Source organism: Ascaphus truei, chromosome 3 (genome assembly GCF_040206685.1).
Source record: "Ascaphus truei isolate aAscTru1 chromosome 3, aAscTru1.hap1, whole genome shotgun sequence".
NCBI lineage: Eukaryota > Metazoa > Chordata > Amphibia > Anura > Ascaphidae > Ascaphus > Ascaphus truei.
The window spans coordinates 254,433,099-254,460,472 of NC_134485.1; the positions used below are offsets into that span (position 1 = coordinate 254,433,099).

Below are 27,374 nucleotides of genomic sequence, written 5' to 3' on the forward strand. Positions count from 1 at the left end.
CTTCACCCCGTACACGCCGCTCTGGGGAAACCTCCGGTTTAGGTAAAATTTAAATCGCCAATTACAGTGAATTCTAGTGTAAGGTTCACCACATTTTCTAACACACTCATTCACAAAATTGTTTAACCATTTGTAACCCGAGCTGCTTTTACATACATTAAATAAGACAACACATTTTGATTGGATGTATGAGGTTTGGAAAAATACTTTCCGGGTTTTCAGGTTCCTGGTTTGGAATTTTGCTCTTGCTCGTCCTCTGTGGCCGAATCGTCCATCTTTGTTTCTGGCAACTTCCTTTAAATAGACAGCCCACTGAGCAGGAAGTTGCAGAGCAAAGTTCCAGTTCATGCTGAGTTCCTGCTACGTGCTTATACCTATTGTCTTCCACGTTACCAGTCCCGGCTCACGTACCTCGACTATCTGTCTTCAGCCTGCCTCGACCTCTGCATCCACACCGATTACGCAACTCTGCTGCTAGGCCTGACCTTCAGCCTACGATGCACTACTCTATCAGCACTCTGTCCCTCGGATCAGGTCGGTTCTTTCACCTTCCTCCCTCAGCCCTGTGGGTCTGCTTCCTGCTTAAGACAAGCATTGTTAGATTTTGATCGGCCCAAATATGACCCCGCTAAGATTGGACAAGCCGTTAACACTTCAAGAACAGTACTTGGGGGATCATGAGCAACGCCTCGCCCTACACGAACAACAACTGGCACGGATGTGTGATGCGGTGCAGGACTTAGTCACCCACATAGGCACACATCAGCCAGACTTGAAGGCTGCAGAGGCAGCTACAATACCGCTTCCCTTATCTCCAGAGATCAGAGAACCTCGGATCCCAACTCGTCTACGGTATGGTGGGGACCCTATGACATGCAGGGGATTTCTTAATCAATGCTCTATCCAATTTGAATTACAACCGTCCATGTTCACCATGCACCGAGCCCGGGAGGCATACATAATTTCTCTGCTCACTGACGAGGTACTGGCCTGGGCCTCCCCGCTCTGGGAGAGGGATTCACCCCTGATCAGCGGCTCCCCTGCCTTCATCATACTTTCAAATTGGTGTTTGACTCTCCAGGACGTGTAACTTCAGATTCAGCTTCACTCCTGTGGATCCGCCAGGGAACTCGCACGGTAGGTCAGTACGCCATTGAGTTTCGCACCCTCGCGGCATGCGCAGGGAGTAGCAACATGGCCGCCGCCTCCCTTGGAGCTCCGGCGACCGGATCGCCCCTCTACTAGCTCCTGCAGCTTGCCGGTGGTTCCCCTGGTGTAGCAGAGGTAAGTGGGGAACTGAAGGAGGGGGGAACCAGGGAACCCAGGATATACATAAAAACATGCAGTGTCAATTTTTAGGGCCTTTAGGGAAAAGCTAAAAACCGGGACATTTGAACAATTTTGAGAAAATCGGTTAAGCTGGGACTTATGGTAACCCACGGGAAAAAAAAAAACTTTTTTTGAAGGTCGCAAACTCAAAATACAGCTTTAAAAAAAGTAAATTGTATTTGCATGTTTTGATTTAAAATCATTCTAAAAACAATGATCAGAATGTGAGACACAGCAGGTCTTCTGGTGTTAAGAGATGAAATACAAGGCTTCAGGAGCCCACTGGTCCCTTTGTCATGGAACCTTACAACATTATTAAGCCCATAAAGGAACTGTTTCCACTCTACAGTTATTATAACATTATGGCACACTTTATTTTTTACACAAAACATTTGGGTCTGTATCAAGGCAAAAGTAATGCAATTCTGGGGTAAATTTTTTTTTTTTGCACAGCATCAGGAAAAAAATAATCCCATTGAAATCCATAGGATTTTTTTCCGATGACATATCAGGTGCAGTTTGTTTTGCCCCAGAACTGCACTCTTCCCCCTGCACACGGGCCCTTTGAAGGCAGAGCACTGCCGGAACCATAGTGTGTGTGATAGCGCCGGGCGGGAGATATTGAGGTTGCAGCGGCGCTGTCACAACAACAGCTGCAGACATAGGGAGAGGGGCATTGTGGGAAGTGACAGAAGCTTTCGGCGGGTTTTGTTAAAATGGCGCCGTTGCCAGTGGCTGCGGTGACCGTTAACGGCTGAGTGGGCGGTTAGAAGTCAAAGGGGAGGGAGCGGCGCGAGGCGGGGAACTGCCCCCCACCCCCTCCCCTCAGACAAGGCGCACGCGGGGCGGTGAAGCTGACAAGTCATCGTCAGAATGGCGAACCCGGATCAGAAGTCCCCGAACGTTCTGCTGCAGAACCTGTGCTGCCGGATACTGGGCAAAGGGGAAGGTAACGGAGAGCAACCCCTCACATACTGTACAGCACTGTATACACCAGCAGCACCTCACATACTGTACAGCACTGTATACACCAGCAGCACCTCACATACTCTACAGCACTGTATACACCAGCAGCACCTCACATACTCTACAGCACTGTATACACCAGCAGCACCTCACATACTCTACAGCACTGTATACACCAGCAGCACCTCACATACTGTACAGCACTGTATACACCAGCAGCACCTCACATACTGTACAGCACTGTATACACCAGCAGCACCTCACATACTGTACAGCACTGTATACACCAGCAGCACCTCACATACTGTACAGCACTGTATACACCAGCAGCACCTCACATACTGTACAGCACTGTATACACCAGCAGCACCTCACATACTCTACAGCACTGTATACACCAGCAGCACCTCACATACTGTACAGCACTGTATACACCAGCAGCACCTCACATACTGTACAGCACTGTATACACCAGCAGCACCTCACATACTCTACAGCACTGTATACACCAGCAGCACCTCACATACTCTACAGCACTGTATACACCAGCAGCACCTCACATACTGTACAGCACTGTATACACCAGCAGCACCTCACATACTCTACAGCACTGTATACACCAGCAGCACCTCACATACTCTACAGCACTGTATACACCAGCAGCACCTCACATACTCTACAGCACTGTATACACCAGCAGCACCTCACATACTGTACAGCACTGTATACACCAGCAGCACCTCACATACTGTACAGCACTGTATACACCAGCAGCACCTCACATACTGTATACACCAGCAGCACCTCACATACTGTACAGCACTGTATACACCCGCAGCACCTCACACACTGTACAGCACTGTATACACCAGCAGCACCTCACATACTGTACACCACTGTATACGCAGCAGTACCTCACATACTGTACACCACTGTATACACCAGCAGCACCTCACATACTGTATACACCAGCAGCACCTCACATACTGTACAGCACTGTATACACCAGCAGCACCTCACATACTCTACAGCACTGTATACACCAGCAGCACCTCACATACTCTACAGCACTGTATACACCAGCAGCACCTCACATACTGTACAGCACTGTATACACCAGCAGCACCTCACATACTCTACAGCACTGTATACACCAGCAGCACCTCACATACTCTACAGCACTGTATACACCAGCAGCACCTCACATACTCTACAGCACTGTATACACCAGCAGCACCTCACATACTGTACAGCACTGTATACACCAGCAGCACCTCACATACTGTACAGCACTGTATACACCAGCAGCACCTCACATACTGTATACACCAGCAGCACCTCACATACTGTACAGCACTGTATACACCCGCAGCACCTCACACACTGTACAGCACTGTATACACCAGCAGCACCTCACATACTGTACACCACTGTATACGCAGCAGTACCTCACATACTGTACACCACTGTATACACCAGCAGCACCTCACATACTGTATACACCCGCAGCACCTCACACACTGTACAGCACTGTATACACCAGCAGCACCTCACATACTGTACAGCACTGTATACGTAGCAGCAATTCTCATACTGTACAGCAATATACACAGCAGCACCTCACATACTGTGCAGCACTGTATACACAGCAGCACCTCACATACTGTACAGCACTGTATACACAGCAGCACCTCACATACTGTACAGCACTGTATACACAGCAGCACCTCACATACTGTACAGCACTGTATACACAGCAGCAGCACCTCACAAACTGTACAGCACTGTATACAAAGCAGCAGCACCTCACAAACTGTACAGCACTGTATACACCAGCAGCACCTCACATACTGTACAGCACTGTATACACCAGCAGCACCTCACATACTGTACAGCACTGTATACACCAGCAGCACCTCACATACTGTACAGCACTGTATACACCAGCAGCAATTCACATACTGTACAGCAATATACACAGCAGCACCTCACATACTGTACAGCACTGTATACGTAGCAGCAATTCACATACTGTACAGCAATATACACAGCAGCACCTCACATACTGTGCAGCACTGTATACACCAGCAGCACCTCACATACTGTATACACAGCAGCACCTCACATACTGTGCAGCACTGTATACACCAGCAGCACCTCACATACTGTATACACAGCAGCACCTCACATACTGTGCAGCACTGTATACACCAGCAGCACCTCACATACTGTATACACAGCAGCACCTCACATACTGTACAGCACTGTACATACATCAGCACCTTACAGCAATGTAAATGTGTTCCCTGGCAGAAAACCCCCCACAACATTATACTGTAAATATAACATGACTAGACACCACCAAGGTGCACAGCATGTCATTCATATACACTGACCCCATTATCCCAGTTGTGTATATACACACAATGCATGTTATTCATATACATAGACACCAAAGTTGTATACACTGCGTGCATATCGTGGTATATACACAGCACCCATGCCCCTCATATACACACAAACCTTATGCACAGCACCCGTGCCCCATATATACACTCAGACCTCATTACAACATTGCTACTGTATATACAGAATATACATCTAGTGCATGTACACCGCAATCTACAAATGTGTGTGTATACATCCAAGATAACCACGGCGTTATATTGTGTACAAACCATGTAATGCATGTAAAACATGCATACAGATCTTTATATTGGCAGTATTAAACAGAGCATGTATATACTTCATATAACCAGTCATTGTAAGCATGTTATATGAAGAGTGCACACACTTTATAATAACCTCAATGCATGCATCTTACAAGCACTGTGCTTTTATACACAGGCATCATACCCAATTGTTATAGACAGAGCTTGAATGTACTTTGTATATATACACCTCATAACCACTGCTCTATAGCCAGGGCAGAGCACATACACACCTACTAACTGCAGAGCAACAGTATATGCATAAAACATGTAATACATATAAACACACAAACTTGCATGTATTATATGCAGATAATCCTGTCCAAGTGTATGCAATAAATGTATTTAAATAGACCTCGCCACTAAATATTGCAGTGTGCGCAGTGCATGGCACAAATGCAGCTACACACAAACCACAACCTTGCCCTGTATCATATACTGCGTGTGCCATAAATGCATTTACACAGACTTCACAACCACTCATATGTTTTAGACAAGTAGGCAGAAGCGCACTCAGTACATGTACTGTATTAATGAATTGCATTTCCTCATGTAGGGCAAGGGTGCTCAAGCCCAAACTCAGACTGAGCCTCTGATGGAGCCACCTGTGTTGAAGCAGGGATATCCTGAAAGCCTGACCTGTTGGAGGGGCTTGAGCCCCCAAACCCCCTCCCCTCTGATGTAGAATATGGGATACCATTGAAACTGAATTATAAACTTAATGTGCATCATTTGGAGATATGTATTGAGTTGCAAATGTTAAGTCTAGGAACGTATTTTTTGTTGTCCCATTTTTACCATTAAATCAAGGTTCTTTGCTCAAAAATTGCGCTGGGAAATATTTTTGTTGGAGGAATTAGTCTGCAAAATGATATACATCAGTGTGTGCCTCTTCACTCGAGAGATCAGTATTTAATGTAGGAAACAAAAGGGGTGTAAATATTGAGCTCGTGCTTGCCCTCCCATGTAAAGTACAGCACACTTCTGTCCCTGTGCTGCTGAGAGCAGCAGCCTTCCAAAGAGCTCCTAGAACAAGAACTCCCAAATGAGAGTTCCAGAACAGATACAAGAAAACTGTGCACAAGCGACCAGGAAAATTAGTATTAATAAATACAATTTATTAGGTAAATTTACCAACGATGTGTTAAATAGCACAATAAGAACCCAAAGCACACTGACCATGTACAGTATGCTTAGTAAAAAAATAAATTAAAAAAACTGCACTTCAAACGTTGACAAATAATATGGTGTCACAGTACAGAGATTATATTAATGGTTAACTGTCCTATTAGGAGCATATACAAAGTAAAGTAACCAGGTAGACATTAAAAATAGCATGCATAAAGGGTACCAAGATTAAATCTTGTGTGTATATATAAACATCACTGTAAACTTACAGAATGATTCAAGTTACACCAGATGAACCAGACCGCTCTCCTAATTATTAGTCCTGGGATAATTAGTAGCAGGGGCACAGGGGTATATCATAACAATGTATACAGTTTGGGCTCAAGAAGAGTCAGAAAGAGATCCCACAAAGATGCTCTCTATGCCAGTGTATATGTATATTTAGGCTAACAAAAGGCCCATAGTTAAATACTGTACCTCCTTTTGGTCAATCTCTTAACCACGTTGGGATCAGTAATAATGAACAAAATAATATTTTATTTCTCTCTCTCTCTCTCTCTCTCTCTCTCTCTCTCTCTCTCTCTCTCTCTCTCTCTCTCTCTCTCTCTCTCTCTCTCTCTCTCTCTCTCTCTCTCTCTCTCTCTCTCTCTCTCTCTCTCTCTCTCTCTCTCCTCCATTTCTCCATTTCTCGGGAGTAGTAGAAAAGTTACTTCTTGTTAGTTGGGTCTGTCCTGTGTGGTATAAAGGACAGATATCTGCATAGTCGTATAACTAGCAGGATATACGCTTCTTAGTATAAATACTTATTGGAGTAAGAACCTATGTATATTGGGCATTAGATTGGTATTGGCAATGGGAGCACAGTGAGTGTTTAAATAATAAAATTGACAACTGTGATTAACAATACATTGTATCACTAATCTCCTATTGGGTTGTACCTGTAATCCTCTCCAGCCATTGCTAATACTATGATGATCTGACACAAAACGTAGCAAAATCGTACCTCATAAATGGAGTGCTAGAAATGTATCAGTAGGTCGTTCTAACAATATCCTGTCCGCAGCACACTAAGCAGCATAAGTATTTCCACCAATCTCACTATAATATTCTCGACTGCAAAATAGCTATCTAAATGATCTCCACCAAAGTGTCAGTGATTGTAGCACTATGGTGTCAAGTGAGACCCCTATCTGTAAAGAGCTGCACTTAACCCACAAACGCACACCTAGCTGTACATGGTCATATTGAGTGAATGCAGCTATGGTACATTCTAATAATACAGGCAGGGCCACCAACAGAAATCATGGGGCCCAGCACAAATGAAAGGAGCTGCCCCCCCCCCCCCCAACCCATAGCGCACCAACCACGTAAAAAAAAATTAGCGTGCAAATTTTACTTAACCCCCAATACATATAAAAAATATACGACCACCTCCCACCCCCCACCCCACCAATACATATAAAAAATACACCCCCAATACAAATAAAAATCAGACTTACCTTGTGGATGGTGGCTTGGGGGGGGGGTGGCGCAATGGCTGCGGGATGGTCTGTGGCTGATTGGGGGTGGAGGGGGGGGGTTGCTGTGTTATGGGCAGTGGGTTAGGGAGTGGCGATGTCTGATACTGGGGCCAGTGCGCCGGTGGTTGCTACTGGGGTGGGGGGACGTTGCTGCGGCAGGACTGGTGGCTGCGAAGGGGGTGCGGTTGCTACAGGGAGGGGTGGCGTTAGGCCGGTGGCTGCAGGATGGCTGGGGGGGTGTGGAGAGGCGGTGTCTAGGGTTGCCAGGTGGCGTGTCCAAAAATACTGGACACAATGCTAAAATATGCGAGACCATCCCAATACATATAACAATATACCCCCACGTCCTCCCAAAACATATAAAAATAGCCCCCCCAATACATATAAAAATAGCCCCCAATACATATAAAAATACCAATAATAGTTCTAGCGATCACTGACTAATACGATAAATTTCAAAAGCAGGATAAATACCAAATCAAAAAATATATTTAATACTAGCACAAGATATATACATGGAGCAGTGCGACACAAGCAAAATGATATAGCGCAAAAAACTCAAAACATAGGTAGCATAGGGGCATACCCCAGGGATAGGGAGTGGGAAAACAAGGGGGGGTGGGGGGAGATAAGGGGGGCAACTTTTCGGGGAAATCCCCATCCTCGGGCCCATTCCCTCATGTCCCAAGAGTACATAAGGTTCTTCCCTAACCTCAGTACCCCCAAATATTGAGCAAAGCCCCTAAAGCACAGAACAACTGATAACCTTCTAAGCAATAAGTGCTGAGAAAATATGATCCAGCAGTAGCAAAGAGCATAAGTGAATCAGCAAAATAGTTCAAAATCAAAACCACAGGGCATGAGACGGCAATCGTTGTTTCTATCACTCTCTTCTCCTGCTGCAAGGGGCTGCTGAATGAGTTTGTGTGATCCAGTGTAGATAAGGGCTGACGGTGCGCAGTGCTTGTCCGTTTGAGAACTTCTGAGGAGAGGAGATCCGTGCACACGCATCCGACCCGCGAGCGCGCCTGCACAGTGTAGTTCAGGGTAGTGGGGGCTGGATCTCGCTCCTCCTTTGGGAGGGCCTGTTCGAAACCACACCCACATATGTCTGTGGGTACATAATACTCTGCAGAATTACCCTCTTTGTCGTCTGCATGTCAGTCCCACACAGGATCATATGCATTAGAAGTTGAAATTGTCCTGTCAAGCAGGTAGTCCAAAAGAACTACCTAAAGTGAAATGAAAGCATGAATAAAGAACGTTAAAACAACTCTCGTGTGAAACTTTGTCCAAACATAAATGCGTATTAATAAAGACAAATAACGAAAAATAACAGGAGAGCTCCACCTGACAAGTGTATGTAACCACCGATGTCCTGGGATAGAGGTGGGTGGAGACAACCATACATGAGGGATGGATCAATACACCAAGACTGCTACTAGTGACCCATGCTGGCCTAGCCACATACCTCAGAATAAGGGGCAACGGAATCGTTGTAGTGCCAGGTCACTGAGGCAAATCTTAGAGGCTGCCGGTTATAGGGCGCTGCACACATACCATAGGACCAGGTTAAATCAAAGGTAACCAAATAGAACATAGCATATTAGAAGTAGCAACTAAGGTCCAGTTCCTTGTTCATGCTCCTCTGGGCCATGCTTTTTAGAAGCCTGATCCATCTGGATTCCTCCTGGAGTAACAACCTTTGTGTATCTCCGTCCCGGCGACTCGTCCTCATACCATCAATAACCTGGTACCTTAGCTGGCTAGCATTATGCCCAACAATTGTGAAGTGATGGGCCACGGGTGCTTCTGGATCACATCTCCGGATGGCAGCCTTATGTTGTCTAATCCTATCCTTCACTAACTGTGTCGTCTCCCCCACATATCCCAGACCACAAGGACACTTAATAAGATAAATGACATGTCTAGACAAACGTGTAAAAGTCCTTTTATCTGAATAATCATTAAACCCGCCGATAAAGGTGGGGCCATAGTCGTCATGAATAAGGGTGACGATAGGTCAGAGATTCTGAGGCAACTAGGGGACATTAATAGTTTCAGGCAGGTAGATCAAAATCCCACACATGAGGTTGCTAAAAAAAAAAAATCTTGCAGGTCGTAAACCAATCATACATGAGTGGTGTATTATCTAAAAAGCAAAAAAAAATTTGAATAAAAAAAGACCCTATAACACCTGTATTATACACACTACCTAAATTTCATAAAAATGTATCATCCCCACCTAAAAGACTACTGTAATTGTCGCAGGGACTGATTCAATTAGTATGGTTGTCTCCACCCACCTCTATCCCAGGACATCTCTTTACTCTACAGATCGGTGGTTACATACACTTGTCAGGTGGAGCTCTCCTGTTATTTTTCGTTATTTGTCTTTATTAATACGCATTTATGTTTGGACAAAGTTTCACACGAGAGTTGTTTTAACGTTCTTTATTCATGCTTTTATTTCATTTCACTTTAGGTAGTTCTTTTGGACACCCTGCTTTATGGGATAATTTCAAGTATTATGTACCCACAGACATATGTGGGTGTGATTTCGAATGTTTTGACTACTTGATTCTACATTGCGCATGCGGGACTGATGCGCGCGCATGGTTCTCCTCTCCTCAGTAGTCCTCACATGGACATGCACTGCGCGGGCCAGATGGTTCTCCTCTGTGAGTCCACACGGGGACATGCGCATTGAATATGAGAATACGTGGACGCAGTCAGCTGTTCCCTATCCCTGATGACAGCTCTATCAGCTGCTGGCTATGTATTCACTTCACGTCCTCTGATGACATTACACCGTCAGCCCTTATCTACACTGGATCACACAAACTCATTCATTCAGCAGCCCCTTGCAGCAGGAGAAGAGAGTGATAGAAACAACGATTGCCGTCAGATGCCCTGTGGTTTTGATTTTGACCTATTTTGCTCATTTACTTACGCTCTTTTGCTACTGCTGGATCATATTTTCTCGAGTTTTTTGTGCTATATCATTTTGCTTGTGTCGCACTGCTCCATGTATATACCTTGTGCTTGTATTAAATATATTTTTTGATTTGGCATTTATCCCGCTTTTGAGATTTGTCCTTTTAGTCAGTGAATGCTGGAACTATTATTAATATTTTATTAATTGATTAGGAGGAAATTGGGTCCTTCTTTGGTTCCTTGTCTGCACCCTGCAGTTAGCTATTACTGTCGGATATTAAGAGTGCTGTCTATCACTATTTTTGTTTTATATAAAAATACCCCCACTTCCCCAATACATATAAAAAGTACCCGACCTCCCCAATACATATAAAAAGTACCCGACCCCCCAATACATATAAAAAGTACCCGACCCCCCAATACATATAAAAATAAATATACCCCAACCTCCCAATACATATAAAAATATACCCCAAACTCCACCAAATACATATAAAAAAATATACTCTCACCACCCAATACATATAAAAAAATACCCCAACCCCCCCAATACATAGAAAAATCAGACTTAACATGGGGATGGTCTCTCAGGTCAGGTCCGGTGGCTGCGCGGGGGGGGGGGGGGGGGGAAGGGGGCGGTGTGCCGGTGTGTGCAGGGGGCCGGTTGTTGTGGACGGGAGGGGGGGGTGGTGGTGCTGAGGGGGGGTGGTGGTGGCGGCTGTGATGCTACAGGGTGGTGGCGCGCAACGCTGCAGCTGCCTGTCCCACGCTGCTGCTCGTGCGCGCCGGGCCTCCCTCTCGCGCCGGAAGCTTAGCCCAGCTGACTTCCGGCGCTGCCGTCGAGAGACCCGCCACCGGGTGCCCCGCAGTCACACTGTGTTTGTTTTTTTTTTGTTTTTTTAAATGGACACGCAGACCCCACCCCCTCTTGGCGGGCCTGAATACAGGATCAGATCACTGGGGTTGCGGAGAACCCAAGATATATTGTGACCGGTATATAAGTTATGTGTAGTTGGCTATATATAGTCATAGTATGATCATGCGAAAACAAGGATCGCTAGGGTTACGATGAACCCGAAATCAAAGTAACCGGTATAAAAGCCATGATTCTAAGTGCTGGTAGTGTGGGATGATAGCAGCACGACTGTGTCTACTCGGTGACGTCTCAGTAGCGACGTCTTTCTTCTCCCTTCTCCGACATGTTTCGCAAGTCCCTCTCACTTCTTCAGGGGCGAGGAAGCAATAATTTTGCTCCCTATGGTGAGTATTTAAATGCCATGATGGAGGCTGGATACCTTGTTGGCCGATAGCAGAGTATAACTATTCTACCCTATCAGATCGGGTTATCTATGTATATCATTGCACGGACAATAGCAATGTAAAGCCAACATTTTGGCAATAAGTAGCACTACAAATTGTTTATAGTATCGAAATCATTAAAACTATTAAAATATATACCCAAACACTGGTAATTTGTTAATTTTTAATGTAAGAGCTCTGAGGTCAAAGTATTAGTGATTGAATGAATGTTACTGGAACAAAAAGTCAGTCAGTGTCAGTAGTAATCTCTGGAAGAACATATTTTTAAAGTGTGCTGTAATTTGAAGCCTGTAACTTTTTTCCCCCTTTCTCCTGCCTGAGGCAGAGTGGGTGTGGTTGGTTAATTGGCTGGCCTAACACACCTGCAGTGGGTGGGGTTAGTTAATTGATAACCTAACACACCTGGTGGGTGTCCCTATTTAAACAGAGGCTTCTAACGAATCCTGAGCTTGCGTGTACTGACTGATATGTGTGGTTGATTTCAAGTGCTGGTTGTTTAAAGTGTGTGCAGTTAGAACCAGAAGCAGTTTGAACAAGGAAGCGGTTAAACATGGTATAGTTATTGAAGTACAGTTACTGTTCGTACTTCTAAACTTCATAGTTGCTAGAATGAGCAGGATTGAAAATGCCACTCAGTGCACATCTTGTCACATGTATGTGCACTTGGAGCAGCTGTTCCAAGGAGCATACCGCTGTGAAAAGTGTGAGCAGGTGGTCTCTTTAGAGTCAGAGATTGCTGATCTGAAGAGGCAACTTGCAATATTGAGCGACATTGGCAATCTTGAAAGGGAATTAGAGCTCACTGAGCAGGCCCTTGCTTCGACTAGTGGTGCAGATGGTGGTGCTTTTAGTGAGGAGCAGGTAGGTAGCTTGGTTGCTGTTAGTGAGGAGCAGGTAGGTAGTTGGTGACAGTTAGAAGGGGAAGCGGGGGCAATAGGGAGAGGCAGGCCATTTCTGAGTCGACACATCCCAATAGATTTGCCATGTTGAGTGAAGATATTGGGAGTGTCAGGGCAGAAATGGCAGGGCTGGGGAGACTGATTCCTCTAGCAGCCAGGGGAATAGTTCCTCCAGCACAGTGGGGACTCAGGATGCTCAGATACAAAGAAAGATTGTGGTGGTAGGGGACTCCATTATTAGGAAGGTAGATAGGGCAATCTGTTGCCAGGACCACATGAACCGAACAGTTTGTTGTCTCCCGGGTGCTCGGGTTCGGCACATTGCGGATCGGGTAGACAGATTGTTGGGGGGGGGCTGGGATTGACCCGGCGGTCTTGGTACACGTTGGCACCAATGACAAAGTTAGAGAAAGATGGAGGGTCCTAAAAAATGATTACAGGGATCTAGGCCAAAAGCTTAAGGCAAGGACCTCCAAGGTAGTATTTTCTGAAATACTACCAGTGCCATGCGCTACCGCAGGGAGACAGTCAGAGATCAGGGAGGTTAATGCATGGCTAAGAAAGTTGTGCAGGAAGGAGGGTTTGGGCTTTTAGAGCACTGGGACTCCTTTTCTGAGAATCTATATTCTAGGGACGGATTGCACCTCAATGAAATGGGATCTTCTGTGCTAGGGGGGGAGAATGCTAAAAAGGTTGGAGGAGATTTTAAACTAGGATTGAGGGGGCAGGGCAATGAAACAGATAATGAACTAAATGGAATAGATGAGGATACAAGGTGGTGTGGAGGTAGAATGGGGGCAAGTGCGAGTTTGACAAGCAGTGAGACATCCATAGTAAATACAGATAATACAAGAAAACTTCTAAAGACTAAACCAAGTGGGCGCAGAAAGGAAGGAGCAGATAAGATAATAGTACAGGCTGAAAAAAAACTGAAATGCATGCTTGCTAATGCAAGAAGCCTGACAGATAAAATGGGGGAGCTTGAATTAATAGCTGCAAGGGAGCAGTATGATATCATAGGCATTACTGAAACATGGTGGGATGAAACTCATGACTGGACAGTTAATTTAGAGGGTTATTCTCTTTTTCGGAAGGATCAAACAAATAGAAGGGGAGGTGGAGTATCTTTTATATGTTAAACCGGATCTAAAACCTATTATAAGGGATGATGTCTATGAAGGGAATGATGAAAATGTAGAGACTTTGTGGATAGAAATTAGCAGTGGAGGTAAAAGTATAAAGAAAATGTTTGTGGGAATATGCCATAAACCACCAAATATCTGTGAGATTGAGGAAGCTAAAATACTTTTGCAAATGGAGAAGGCATCAAAACTGGGTCATGTTTGCATAATGGGGGGTTTTAATTATCCAGACATAGACTGGGGCAATGAGATTAGCGTTACAACAAAAGGGAACAGGTTTTTGGCGGTGCTTAAAGACAATTATATGACCCAAATTATTGAGGAACCAACCAGGAGAGGGGCAGTTCTGGATTTGGTCATATCAAACAATGTAGAAGTAATAACAAATATTCAAGTCCTGGAACATTTGGGTAACAGTGATCATAACATGGTCTCATTTGAAATAAATGATCAAAAAACAGATTACTTGGGTTCAACAAAGACCTTCAACTTTGGAAAGGCAGAATTTAATAAACTGAGGTCTAATCTAGTAGTAATACAACGGGATTATGTTTTTGCAGGGAAAAATGTAGAAGATAAATGGGCAGTCTTTAAAACATTGTTAGAAAAGCACACTTATGAGTGTATACCCTTGGGTAATAAGTATAAAAGAAATAAGTCAAAACCAATGTGGCTAAATATACAGGTAGGGGAGGAAATGGACAAGAAGAGGAAGGCGTTTAGATTCTTTAAGTCAGAAGGGACAGAGGCATCGTATCAGAATTATAAGGAATGTAACAAAAATTGCAAAAGGGCAATCAAATTAGCAAAAATGGATAATGAAAAAAGGATTGCAATAGAAAGTAAGGTCAACCCAAAAAAATTCTTTAAGTACCTTAATAACAAAAAAATGAGAAAAGAAAATATAGGACCCTTTCAGTGTGAGATGGGTAGGCAGAAAATTGGAGATAAGGAAAAAGCTGAGGTATTAAACAAATTCTTTGCCTCTGTGTTTACCAGGGAAGAATCAAGTTCAATAGTAGTGCCGCAGAAGGAAGCCACAACCTCCATATTAATGAACAATTGGTTAACTGAGGAAGAAGTTCATAAGCGACTTGAAAAAATTAAAGTAAATAATGCACCTGGCCCCGATGGCATATATCCAAGAGTTCTTAAGGAGTTAAGTTCAGTAATAGCAAAACCATTATATTTAATATTCAAGGACTCCATTTCCACAGGCTCAGTACCACAAGATTGGTGTAAAACAGATGTGGTGCCTATATTTAAAGAGGGAGCTAGATCACAACCGGGAAATTACAGACCTGTAAGCCTGACATCAATAGTAGGGAAACTACTTGAAGGTTTAATACGGGATAATATTCAGGAATTCACTCTTCACTCTTGCCCGAGTCTGTCACATCAGACAGGGGCATTAACTTGCACTTACATCACCTGGACAATCTCCAACTGGCAGAGACTTGTGTTACTCATTTTATATATTATATTTTTGTGTATTCAATCATGCTATTTTATGCTATTGTTTTATATGTGGTTTATACATAAAATTGGCTGCTGAGCCTGATCCCAACTAATATAGCGCTTCCCTGGTTGTTTTCTTTATTGTCCTTATTCAGCAAGGTTTGGGTACCTTGCATTGGAAGCTGCTTATGTGTTTGGATCATTTTGGTTCCGTCTGCCATTTTTTGTGCTATAACCACAATTAACCCCTCTCACTCCTAATGGTTCATGTCACATAACCTATTAATGGTATAAAAGTATATGTATTCATAGGATTTAACTACTCACATCATCAAGGTGTATTTTCGTTTCCATTCAATTTATAATTAAAAATTTTTTTTTTTTTTTTTTTCCCCTTTTCCCCCCCCCTTTTTTTTTTTTTTTTTTTTTTATCACACTTGGATTTATTTAATAATCCATTTTACGGTGAGTGGTTTCAGGAACAGATCACCAGGCGCACTAATTTTTCTTTTGTTTGCATATTCAGGAATACCTAATGGAAAACAAAATTATTAGTAATAGTCAGCATGGATTTATGAAGGATAGATCTTGCCAAACTAACCTTATTTGTTTTTTTTGAGGAGGTAAGTAGGAATTTAGACCAGGGTAATGCAGTTGATGTGGTCTACTTAGATTTTGCAAAGGCTTTTGATACGGTTTCACACAAGAGGTTGGTGTACAAAATAAAGAAAGTTGGACTCAGTAATAATATATGCACCTGGATTGAAAACTGGTTAAAGGACAGACAACAGAGGGTTGTCATAAATGGAACTTTTTCAGGTTGGGCTAAAGTCGTGAGTGGAGTACCTCAGGGATCGGTACTGGGACCCCTGCTTTTTAATTTGTTTATTAATGACCTTGAGGTTGGGATCGAGAGCAAAGTCTCCATCTTTGCTGGTGATACTAAATTGTGTAAGGTAATAGAATCAGAGCAGGATGTAATTTCTCTTCAGAAGGACTTGGAGAGACTGGAAACGTGGGCAGGTAAATGGCAGATGAGGTTTAATACAGATAAATGTAAGGTTATGCATTTGGGATACAAGAATATAAAGGCGACTTACAAATTAAATGGAGATATATTGGGGGAATCCTTGATGGAGAAGGATTTAGGAGTGCTTGTAGACAGCAGGCTTAGCAATAGTGCCCAATGTCATCCAGTAGCTGCAAAGGCAAACAAGATCTTATCTTGCATCAAACGGGCAATGGATGGAAGGGAAGTAAACATAATTATGCCCCTTTACAAAGCGTTAGTAAGACCACACCTTGAATATGGAGTACAATTTTGGGCACCAATCCTAAGAAAAGACATTATGGAACTAGAGAGAGTGCAGAGAAGAGCCGCCAAATTAATAAAGGGGGTGGACATTCTAACTTATGAGGAGAGGCAAGCTAAATTAGATTTATTTGCATTAGAAAAGAGGCGTCTAAGAGGGGATATGATACTATATACAAATATATTCAGGGACAATACAAGGAGATTTCAAAAGAACTATTCATCCCACGGGCAGAACAAAGGACTTGGGGCCATCCCTTAAGGTTGGAGGAAAGGAAATTTCACCAGCAACAAAGGAAAGGGTTCTTTACAGTAAGGGCAGTTAAAATGTGGAATTCATTACCCATGGAGACTGTGATGGCAGATACAATACAATAGATTTGTTCATAAAAAGGTTAGACATCTTTGTAGAAAGGAAAGGTATACAGGGATATACCAAATAAGTGTACATGGGAAGGATTAATCCGATTGCCAATTCTTGGAGTCAGGAAGGAATTAATTTTTCCCCTTAATGGGGTTTTTTGTTTGCCTTCCTCTGGATCAATAAGTATAGATATAGGATAACGTATCTGTTGTCTAAATTTAGCATAGGTTGAACTTGATGGACGGAAGTCTTTTTTCAACCTCATCTACTATGTAACTATGTAACTATATAGTCAGATTGGGAATAGTCAGGTTGATCCTGGAGCAGGTAGATGAACTTTAATGAGGGTATAGTTGATTAAGTATAGATATTTATAAAACTGAAATTCCATATAATATATATTTAGTGTCTTATGTAGGAGTGTAAAATCAATTACAGTGATCTGCCCCGAATGGTCAATACAGATCATAAAGTTTCTTAATACTGTATATCTGGATACCAGGTGGTCCCCATAGCGGTACCCCGTACTTGATGAAACAGGTGGTGGTTAAACATGAAGTTGTTGTGGGTCAGAGTATAATCCAGTAACTTCAGGACAAAATCACTGAGGTTTTGCTTCTTCACTTCTTGCTCTCAAAAAATGGGCCACTGCATTCATCCCATAGTTGTGAGGGATTCTGGAGTAGAGTTCTTAAACATCTAGTCCTGCCAAAAGTGTTTGTGGATCTAGTGTAGTGTTCTCCAATTTTAGTAATACAGTACATCTTTGGTATCTCGGACATAAGATGGAAGTGTATCTACAAATGGGCACAGGAAACAATCCAGATAGGCGCTGACATTGGATGGAATATTACCGTTTCCAGAGACCATGGGTCTTCCTCGAGGGGGACTAAACCTCTTATGGATTTTTGGTGTGTGGTAGAACGTTGCCATCCTATGTTTTTTTTTTTTATCAACATGAATTCATATTCATTCTTCGAAATCAACTTTGACTCCAAGCCGATTTTAAGCATTTCAGTTGGTTCCCTTAGGAATGTAGCTGTTGGATCGGTTTTAAGGATAGTGTAGACATCTGATAATGTCTACATTCGATAATATAGTCATTTTGATCAAGGATGACAACATTCCCACCTTTATCTGATGGTTTTATAATTACTGTGTGATCATTCTCCAGGTCCATCAGGGGCTGTCTTTCTGGAAAACTCGGATTCGACTTGCCTTTAATCACTGGTAACGTCATAAGATCCCTGGTGACTAGTTTAGAAAGAAATATCCACATTGGTACTAAAGGAGGTGTCAAAGACGATTTGTTCTTTAAGTTAGTAGAGGGTCCCTTACCTGGGGGTCTCGGGCCCTCTTCCATAAGGCTTTCAAGAGTATCAATGTTACAAACCTGCCTATTATGGTCTTCAAGAGGTGTATTACGATTCTGCCAAAATCTACGTCTTTTGAAAAATGTGTGTAGACTAAGCTTTCAGCAGAATAAATTAAGATCTTTTACGCACTCAAAGATATCAATTCTGCTAGTGGGGCAAACGATAGCCCTTTTGAGAGCAAGCTAATATGTCCTTGACTGAGCGCTTTTTTAGAGAGGTTAATTATCTGGGTCTTTTGTTTGTTTCTGTGTTCCTCTTTTCTTCTGCTGATCTTGATACGCCCATATCTCCCTGTCGCGTAGAAAGTTCACCCAGCCCCCTCCTTGTTTTCCTCTTATGGAGTTGTTGGTATGGAGGCCTGTTTCCCCTATACAGTAAAAGACGCAGGCCTCTGAGGTAGGGGAAAGGGGAGACTTATACCTGTGTGTGATGTTTCTGTATTACTTGTGCCTTGTTCTAACGCCGTATCGCTTGCTGATGCCTCCCACTCTGGACGTATCTTGTGCCCTTGTATGTTCTCGTTTTGTCTGAAATCTCTTTTTCTATCAAAAGATTTTACCTTCTTTGAAATCATCTGAGTCGCGTAAAAATGTATTTTGTTTTCTCTCCTTGATCTCCTTCGTAAGCTTGCCAATATTAGTTTTTAATTTTTCTTCAAATGCTCCGTAGCCTGGTTTAGTCTGCCACGTACTGTATTCAGATCAGCCAGTAAACTGTCAATCTCCAGTGTTGACTAGTTCTAATTTTTTGGTTTCGTATTCAATTAGCAATTTCATCAATTGTGATGAACAGTTCAAGATGATTTTTTCCAACTAGCAATAAAGTTGGTATCTGAGACCTGGTGGGAAGGAGGCAGCCTAAGTCCTCTAGGGACTAGTTCACATTTTAAGATAATTCTCAAGGCTAGCCACCTTCCACCAGATCCTAGCTTGTGAGCTGTATGTCTTCTCTAGGTCTCCAAAGTAGTTTTTAATATCCTTAATTTCTGCACTGTCTTTAGCTAATAGTGTGGTTGAGAATACATTCAGTGCTTCATTAGTCCAAATATCAAAATCTTGTTTGTTGGTCAAAAAAACAGTCATGTTGGGTATAAAATGATTTAGTTTGTAGTAAGGGACAGTTTGTATATAACTCTGTAGAGTTGGGAGCTGATCTAAGCAGTAATAGACAATCGCTGTCCTAATGATTCAAGTTACACCAGATGAACCAGACCGCTCTCATAATTATTAGTCCTGGGATAATTAGTAGCAGGTGCACAGGGGTATATCATAACAATGTGTACAGTTTGGGCTCAAGAAGAGTCAGAAAGAGACCCCACAAAGATGCTCTCTATGCCAGTGTATTTGTATATTTAGGCAAACAAAAGGCCCATAGTTAAATACCTCCTTCTGGTCAATCTCTTAACCACGATAGGATCAGTAATAATGAACAAAGTAATAACATTTTATTGCATCAATATATATACACAAAATAACAATAACTATTAAAATGAATACAATTCTCAGTAGTGGAGAAGAATGTAGAAAAGTCACTTCTTGTTACTTAGGTCTGTCCTGTATGGTATAAAGCAGTGGTGTGCATAGAGAACATCATTGTGGGGTCTCTTTCTGACTCTTCTTGAGCCAAACTGTATACAAACTTACAGAATGTACATAGCTCTGACCCGATCCAGGGAATAGGCAAGCGGCGACCACAGATGCTACAGTCTCCCTCACTTCCCGATACAGGTCTAGGACATTTGGTGTCGACCAAAACGATGCTGGCGTTCCGCCCCCGGGACATTTCACTGCGATATCTGCCGCGTACCTGACCACCCACTGTCTGCCTCGACAAGCCAGGTCTGCCGCGCCTGATTACTCGCTCTGACAACTGCATGTTTAAATCTCCCACGCTGGACATTTAAACATGCGGGCGTCGGGCGCGGCAGACATCGCGGCGACAATGTCCAGCGGCGAAGGCGTTTTGGTTGTGACCAAACAGCCCATTCCACCCGATACAACCCAGCTAATGCGCCTGCTGATTGGGTAACCTTGAGTGACCTCAACGAGTTTCGCACGTCGGTGCTTTGTCGGGGTCGGACAAAGCACCGATGTGCGAAACGCGGGTTGTATCGGGAGGTAATGAATGCAGTAGCACCCGGGGTCTGTAACATCTGTGGTGGTCTCCTATGTGTTCCCTGGATCGGCTCAGAGCTATGTGCATTCTGTAAGTTTACACTGATGTTTATATATACAGGATTTAATCCTGGTACACTTTATTCATGCTTTCTTTAATGACTACCGGGTTTGTTTGCTTTATATATTATCCTAATAGGACAGTTAACCATTGGTGTACGTTAGTATTATTTCTGTACTGTGACACCCTATTATTTGTCCATGTTTGAAGTACATTTCTTTTTATTTACTAATCCTACACGGTCAGTGCGCTTTATTGTGTTATTTAACACATTTGGTTCATTTACCTAATTGTATTTAGTAATGCATATTTTTTTTGATCCATTGTGCGCGATTTTCTTATTTTTCTTTAATGTAAGAAACTGAAAGTTGCAAACATGTGTAATTTTGTTCAAATCATTGTACCCCGGAGGCCTTGAGGAATCCACTCCTGAAAATGAGGGATGACAAGTGGTGCAGGTAACACTCTGGTTGCAGAAGAAGAATCGTGGCAGAGGAAGAGTTGTCGATCGCCTCTCTGCTTCCCGAAGCTGCACCTAGCACTACGCAAGGTATTGGGGCACGCAACTTTGGGAAACAGAGTGGGGATTGACTGGTCCGGCGCAGGTCTGCTGCAGCGGCAGTCTTTCCAGCACCTCGAAGTGTCTTTCCCGCACCTTGAAGTGCACAAATGGCCATTTTAAGGGACTGGTGGAGGGATGTTACATTTTGAAAACCCCCTATTAAATGAGCTATCCAGATTGGCGATACTTGGCAAGTTTGTACAAACAAGGAGTACTGTACTATCATTTCTGCAATACTCTGCTGCAGCATATACAGTGCATGCAAGATGTGTGCACAGTGACCTGACTCAGAACTGCACCGGTGAGTGAATCTCTGCCAGGCTGTGGGATTGTAATGCAGAGAAGGGGGAAGAAATAAAAGAGAAATGGGAGCATTGGAGAGATACTAACAGAAGGCAAGCCAGGGTAAGGGGGGGAAAGCCTGAGGAGATAAGGTAGAAAGTTGGAAAAGAGAGAATTAAATGAGTAAGTGAAAGGAGAGAATATAAGGACAACTTCACTGCCAGAGGAGCAAGCAACTTGTACAACTATAAATTGCAGGCCTGTGTGGCACCGAAGAGGTTGTTATAGTCCTTGTATTAATCCGTTATGTATTGTTTTTTGTTATTGTATTAATATTTATGTTGGGATTTCGCGCTTTGAGGTTTAGCTGACAGTGCTGGGAATGAGTAAGGATTATCGGCATTACACACGTGAGCTGTAATCAGGCCTCATTCACAAGCCGTGGCTGTAGTATGTACAGTGGCATACACTTTGTATGCGTCAATGCTGGAAAAATATGGAAGTCATCAAGTGCTGACGTCTTAAATTGAAGTAAAGCTTCTCATTTGAGATACACCTACTGTACATATACATCGGTGGTTATTTATTAATGGGAAATGGTGCCGATTGGGAACTACCACACAAATAGTTAAGGCTGCAAGCACTGCTGGTGCCAGGTCACCCTTTACCTTATGGTGTCATGTACTTGTCATGCTTATCCCCATTTGTTTGTACTTTATTTAACTTGTAGTGTACTTTTGCATAGTGCTGCGTAAACTTTTTTTAAATGAGTGATTTGTTTGTGACTGTTTAAAAAAACAGTTTCTAATAAAGTTAGCTTATAATTTATAGGAAGATGGATAACTTTGAAGTGCTGTTTGTAAATATTCACACGATAACATATTTTGAAGACCTACAGTATGTGATCATTAAATACAAATATTAGGATAAAAGTGGAAACAGTAGATTAAAGCGTCTATAGGATGAGGTTTTATGCATTGGTATATGAACCTTGTTTAATACATTCCAGATGTACAGTGTTGGATGGCGGTGTTTATAGTTATTTGTAATGCACTTTTGGACCGAAGTACGAAGTACTTTACAATCAATCTACTGTAATTCGTGTTGAGAGGCCACGAGGTAGCATTAAAATCCAAGCGCATTGGCGATTTTGCCCTAAGTATACGAGGGTAACGACATTTTAGTTAGTTTATGATTTTTACATTACTTGTGATGTATAATATCTGCTTGAATATAGTACTTCTCATATGCTGGAAAAATACAGCCAGTGAGGATAGCCTGTATTCAGACTGCACTTGTCTGGTTATCATTTTGTGTCAAATGGGAGACAAGTCCCTTTGCATTTTTCTTCCAGTCTATTGCCTCACCACACTTGCAGTTTTTTAGTTGTCAGGTTCATTTTACCTCTATTATCAAGGCTGGAAAATTCCGTAGAGTGGAAAATCAGGGCAGACGAATGCAGATGCAGCCTCCTTGTCTCTGGACCGCGTGGCTTAAAGGCGATGAATTGCAGGCAGCATGCCTGTCACTTACTGCCGGAGCCTCGATACCTGCACCCCAATGCCTTGCGTCTGATACTGCTGTCGGTCTCTAAGTGCAAGGCATTTTGGGGCATAAGTATCGAAGCTCTGGCGGGGAGTGGCAGACACCCTGCCCTCACACATCCGGCAGTTCTGTGCCTTTTTAAGCCGCGCCATCTAACGAAGCGGAGGCTGCATAGGTATAAAGTGAGGGGGAGGGGAGATATGAAGGGATATCTGTGTAAGTATGAAGTGAGTGGTGGGATCTGTATAGATATGAAGGGGGACCGGTTTGGGAATATGGGGGGGGGGGGAGGGGGGTTGCGGCGATTTTACTTTTTTTTTTTTTAACCTGGACTGTTGAATGTTTGTGATTTTTTTGGACCCTGTCTGTTGTTTAGACCTGAAGAGCAAGCGAGTTGTATATATATTCTCATCAGCAGGATAAGGAGGATGCGATGTACAATTGAGCTGAGATAGTTGGCCTCAGAACTTGTCCGTATTACTCAGCAGTGGTTTCAGTACCACAGTGGATCTGTGCAATACATTATCTTGTTTGTATTTGGCTTTTCCCCCACAAGAGCTCTTTATAAAGGAATAGCTCTTTTATTTTCTTCTAATGTGTGCCCTATTTTTGTTGCCATTTTTCCTTCTACTTAAAATGAGTGAATGCGTTTTACATTGGAGAGTACACACTGTTTTGGATGGGCATGTCTTTACATTCGGTGTTGTGTAATACAACATACAGTATGCTACCTAATACACAGCGCTATATTTGTTTCCACTTGGCACCCTGTTATTTGTGGTTAATAAATAATGCAGCATTGTGTATCCTGTAGCACTGCAGTACACACTGTGCAGATGGCAAAGTAATGGAGAAGGCTGTCGTTTCTAAAGCAGTCTATCCGACAACTTTGAGATACGTTTGTGAGTCTGAACCAAGGTATTCCATGCGCAGGACTGCACAGCTCATGAACACAGCAATGAACGCTGGCAGATGCGAAGGGAAGAAAAACTTATTCCCCTTAGTATGTTGATATTCGGGAAGCTTTTAACCCTCGCGTAGCGGGCCAAAGGCAGATCTGCAGCTTGCTGTTATGGAGCCTGTTGTGTTAGGCACGTTCTATAGTGCCGGGCATGTGCTGCGCCGTGCGGCGTGGATTTTTAGTTGGCTGACGTCAGTCAGCCTTTCTATACAAGGGCCGCGCACGCGCACGTCAGGGAGAGGGGAGCCGACAGACAGCGGCAAAGATGAGGAAAATCATCTTTTCACGCCGCTGCCTGCATAAAAAATAAATACATTTAAAAATAAATAAATTGGGCGAAGTTTTACTATTCCGTAAGAAACATTATTGTTTATCTGTGTTTAATGTCTGTGGTGTGCGAACTAAATTGTTGATGATTTTATTAGTAATTTTCTTTGCATGGTAATTATAAAGCCATAATTGGTAACTGTTATGATTGAAATTAGGGGACCCAGAAGAAAGGGAACAATATTAATTTAACTGGATGTTAATAAGTAAACATTTTACTTTAACCCCTTGAGTGTCTGAGGTCTTGCAACGCATTGCTCTGTAAGGAAGCCATGTACATGGACAAGTTGTGCTGTTCATTTAAAGATTTTGTTTGGGTTATAATATTTTTACAAAAATCACATGCATAGAAGTATACATATTAAAATACATATTAAAGTTAGTTTATAAGCATAGCAATGTTTAACTTATGAGAGGCTACATTTCCTGTTGCGTTAATGGAAGGAAATCATTGACCGTATGCTGTCTACAAAGATGTATTTGATTTGCTAGTGTGTGAGTGTGAGTGTGTGTGTATTGCAGTTATTTTCATGTGCTAAGCACTCAGTACCACTACTTTGTGTCTACATTATAGTTCAGTACAGGCATACCCCGCTTTAAGTACACTCACTTTAAGTACACTCGCGAGTAAGGACATATCGCCCAATAGGCAAACGGCAGCTCACGCATGCGCCTGTCAGCACATCCTGAACAGCAATACCGGCTCCCTACCTGTACCGAAGCTGTGCGCAAGCGGGGAGACTATAGAGCCTGTTACAAATGCGTTATTTACATCAGATATGCACGTATATGATGATTGCAGTACAGTACATGCACCGATAAGTGGGTAAAAGGTAGTGCTTCACTTTAAGTACATTTTCGCTTTACATACATGCTCCGTCCCATTGCGTAACGTTAATGCGGGTATGCCTGTAGTATGCTCTCCTCCTAGACTAATTTAAATTCAGTAACAGCTTATTTCAGCTTGTTATGTTTGTCTTTAGGAGTTTCAGTACTATCCTACAGCAGTTTATTTGTATTTGTGATTAATAAATGCTGTTACTTTTGTATGCATAGTGCTATCAGGGGATTCTCTTTTTTTTCTGTGTTGGTTTTCATGTTATTCCCATCCCCAGCACCGCCAGTGGTGTTATTACTTACACCTCATTGAACTAGGTTTTAGCACAGTTTATTGATATAGGTCTGTTGCAGGCTTCTTTGTGTATCATATATATATATATATATATATATATATATATATATATATATATATATATATATATATATACTGTATATATATACATATATATATACATATAAATATACACATACACATACACACATACACATACACATATATATATATATATATATACACATACACATACACATACACATACACATACACATACACATACACATACACATACATATACATATATATATATATATATATATATATATATATATATATATATATATATACACATACACATACACATATATATATATATATATATATATATATACATACACATACACATACACATACACATACACATACACATACACATACACATACACATACACATACACATACACATACACATACACATATATATATATATATATATCATACTATATACACATACACATACACATACACATACACATACACATACACATACACATACACATACACATACACATATATATATATATTATATATATATATATATATATATATATATATATACATATATATACACTAGCTGATATACCCGGCGTTGCCCGGAGGCCGTGAGGGGGGGGGGGGGGGCGTGAAAGGCAGGGGGGGGGGCGTGAAAGGCAGGGGGGGGGGCGTGAAAGGCAGGGGGGGGGCGTGAAAGGCAGGGGGGGGCGTGAAAGGCAGGGGGGGGCGTGAAAGGCAGGGGGGGCGACACACACACACAGTGTCACACACACACACTGTCACACACACACACACACACACTGTCACACACACACACACACTGTCACACACCCACACACACACACACTGTCACACACACACACACACTGTCACACACACACACACACACACACTGTCACACACACACACACACACACACACTGTCACACACACACACAGAGTGACACACACACACACAGAGTGACACACACACACAGAGTGACACACACACACACAGTGACACACACACACACACGTCACCTAGAGCGACCACACGCGACACCTACCTCTACTTCCGGCCGCCGCCATCTTCTCACTTGCGCCGCGAGGGAAGAAGGGGGGTCCTTCCGGGCGCGGCCGCCATCTTAGGCGCCGCGAGGGAGGAAGGGGGTCCGCTGCCTGTTCCCCCGCCGGGGATGGAGATGAGCGGAGCGCCGGGAGAGGTGAGCGGAGGGAGGGAGACGTGAGCGGAGGAAGGGGAGAGATGAGCGCCGGGAGGAAGAGATGAGCGGCGGGAGGGAGGGAGAGATGAGCGGCGGACCTGTACTGGCGCCGCGAGGGAGGAAAGGGGGGGAGAGATCCGGGAGGGAGAGATGAGGGGTGGGAGGGAGAGATGAGCGCCGGAGAGAGAGAGGTAGGGGTGTGTGTGTGTGTGTGTGTGTGTGTGTGTGTGTGTGTGTTGTGTGTGTGTGTGTGTGTGGCGCGAGCCGAGGGGGAAGAAAGTGGCAGTTGGGTGACGTCACACACAGCAATCTGATTGGCCAGAGGCTGAGGACCAATCAGATTCACCGCAGATAGCACTAACCTCACTAACCATTCGATTTTATATATTAAGATATATATATATACATATACACACATATGTATACATATATATATACATGTATGTATACATGTGTGTGTATGTATATTATATAGTATATATATATATATATATATATGTATATATATATGTGTGTATAATATATTATATATATATATATATATATATATATATATATATATAATACACACACACATTTCTATACTGTTGGTTACTTATCAGTTTCTGAGTTTGTGGCTCTGCTGCTTAATTGAGCTATGAGGTCCGTTTATTGCAAGGTCCAGTTCCCTGTAGTTTGCTATTTAAA

General features: G+C 42.8%; 1 protein-coding gene across 2 annotated transcripts in view; it reads left to right on the top strand.

Moving 5' to 3' along the window:
• Nucleotides 1–1,989: 1,989 nt before the first annotated feature.
• Nucleotides 1,990–27,374, top strand: part of TUBGCP3 (tubulin gamma complex component 3) — a 101,445-nt gene continuing 76,060 nt past the window's right edge. Inside the window, exon 1 of one of the 2 annotated variants that reach the window (XM_075590687.1) lies at nt 1,990–2,278. In XM_075590687.1, the coding sequence (XP_075446802.1) occupies nt 2,203–2,278 (76 nt within the window). In that variant the 5' untranslated portion in view covers nt 1,990–2,202. The remainder of the gene's footprint in view (nt 2,279–27,374) is intronic. The other variant, XM_075590686.1, reaches the window with a different exon arrangement.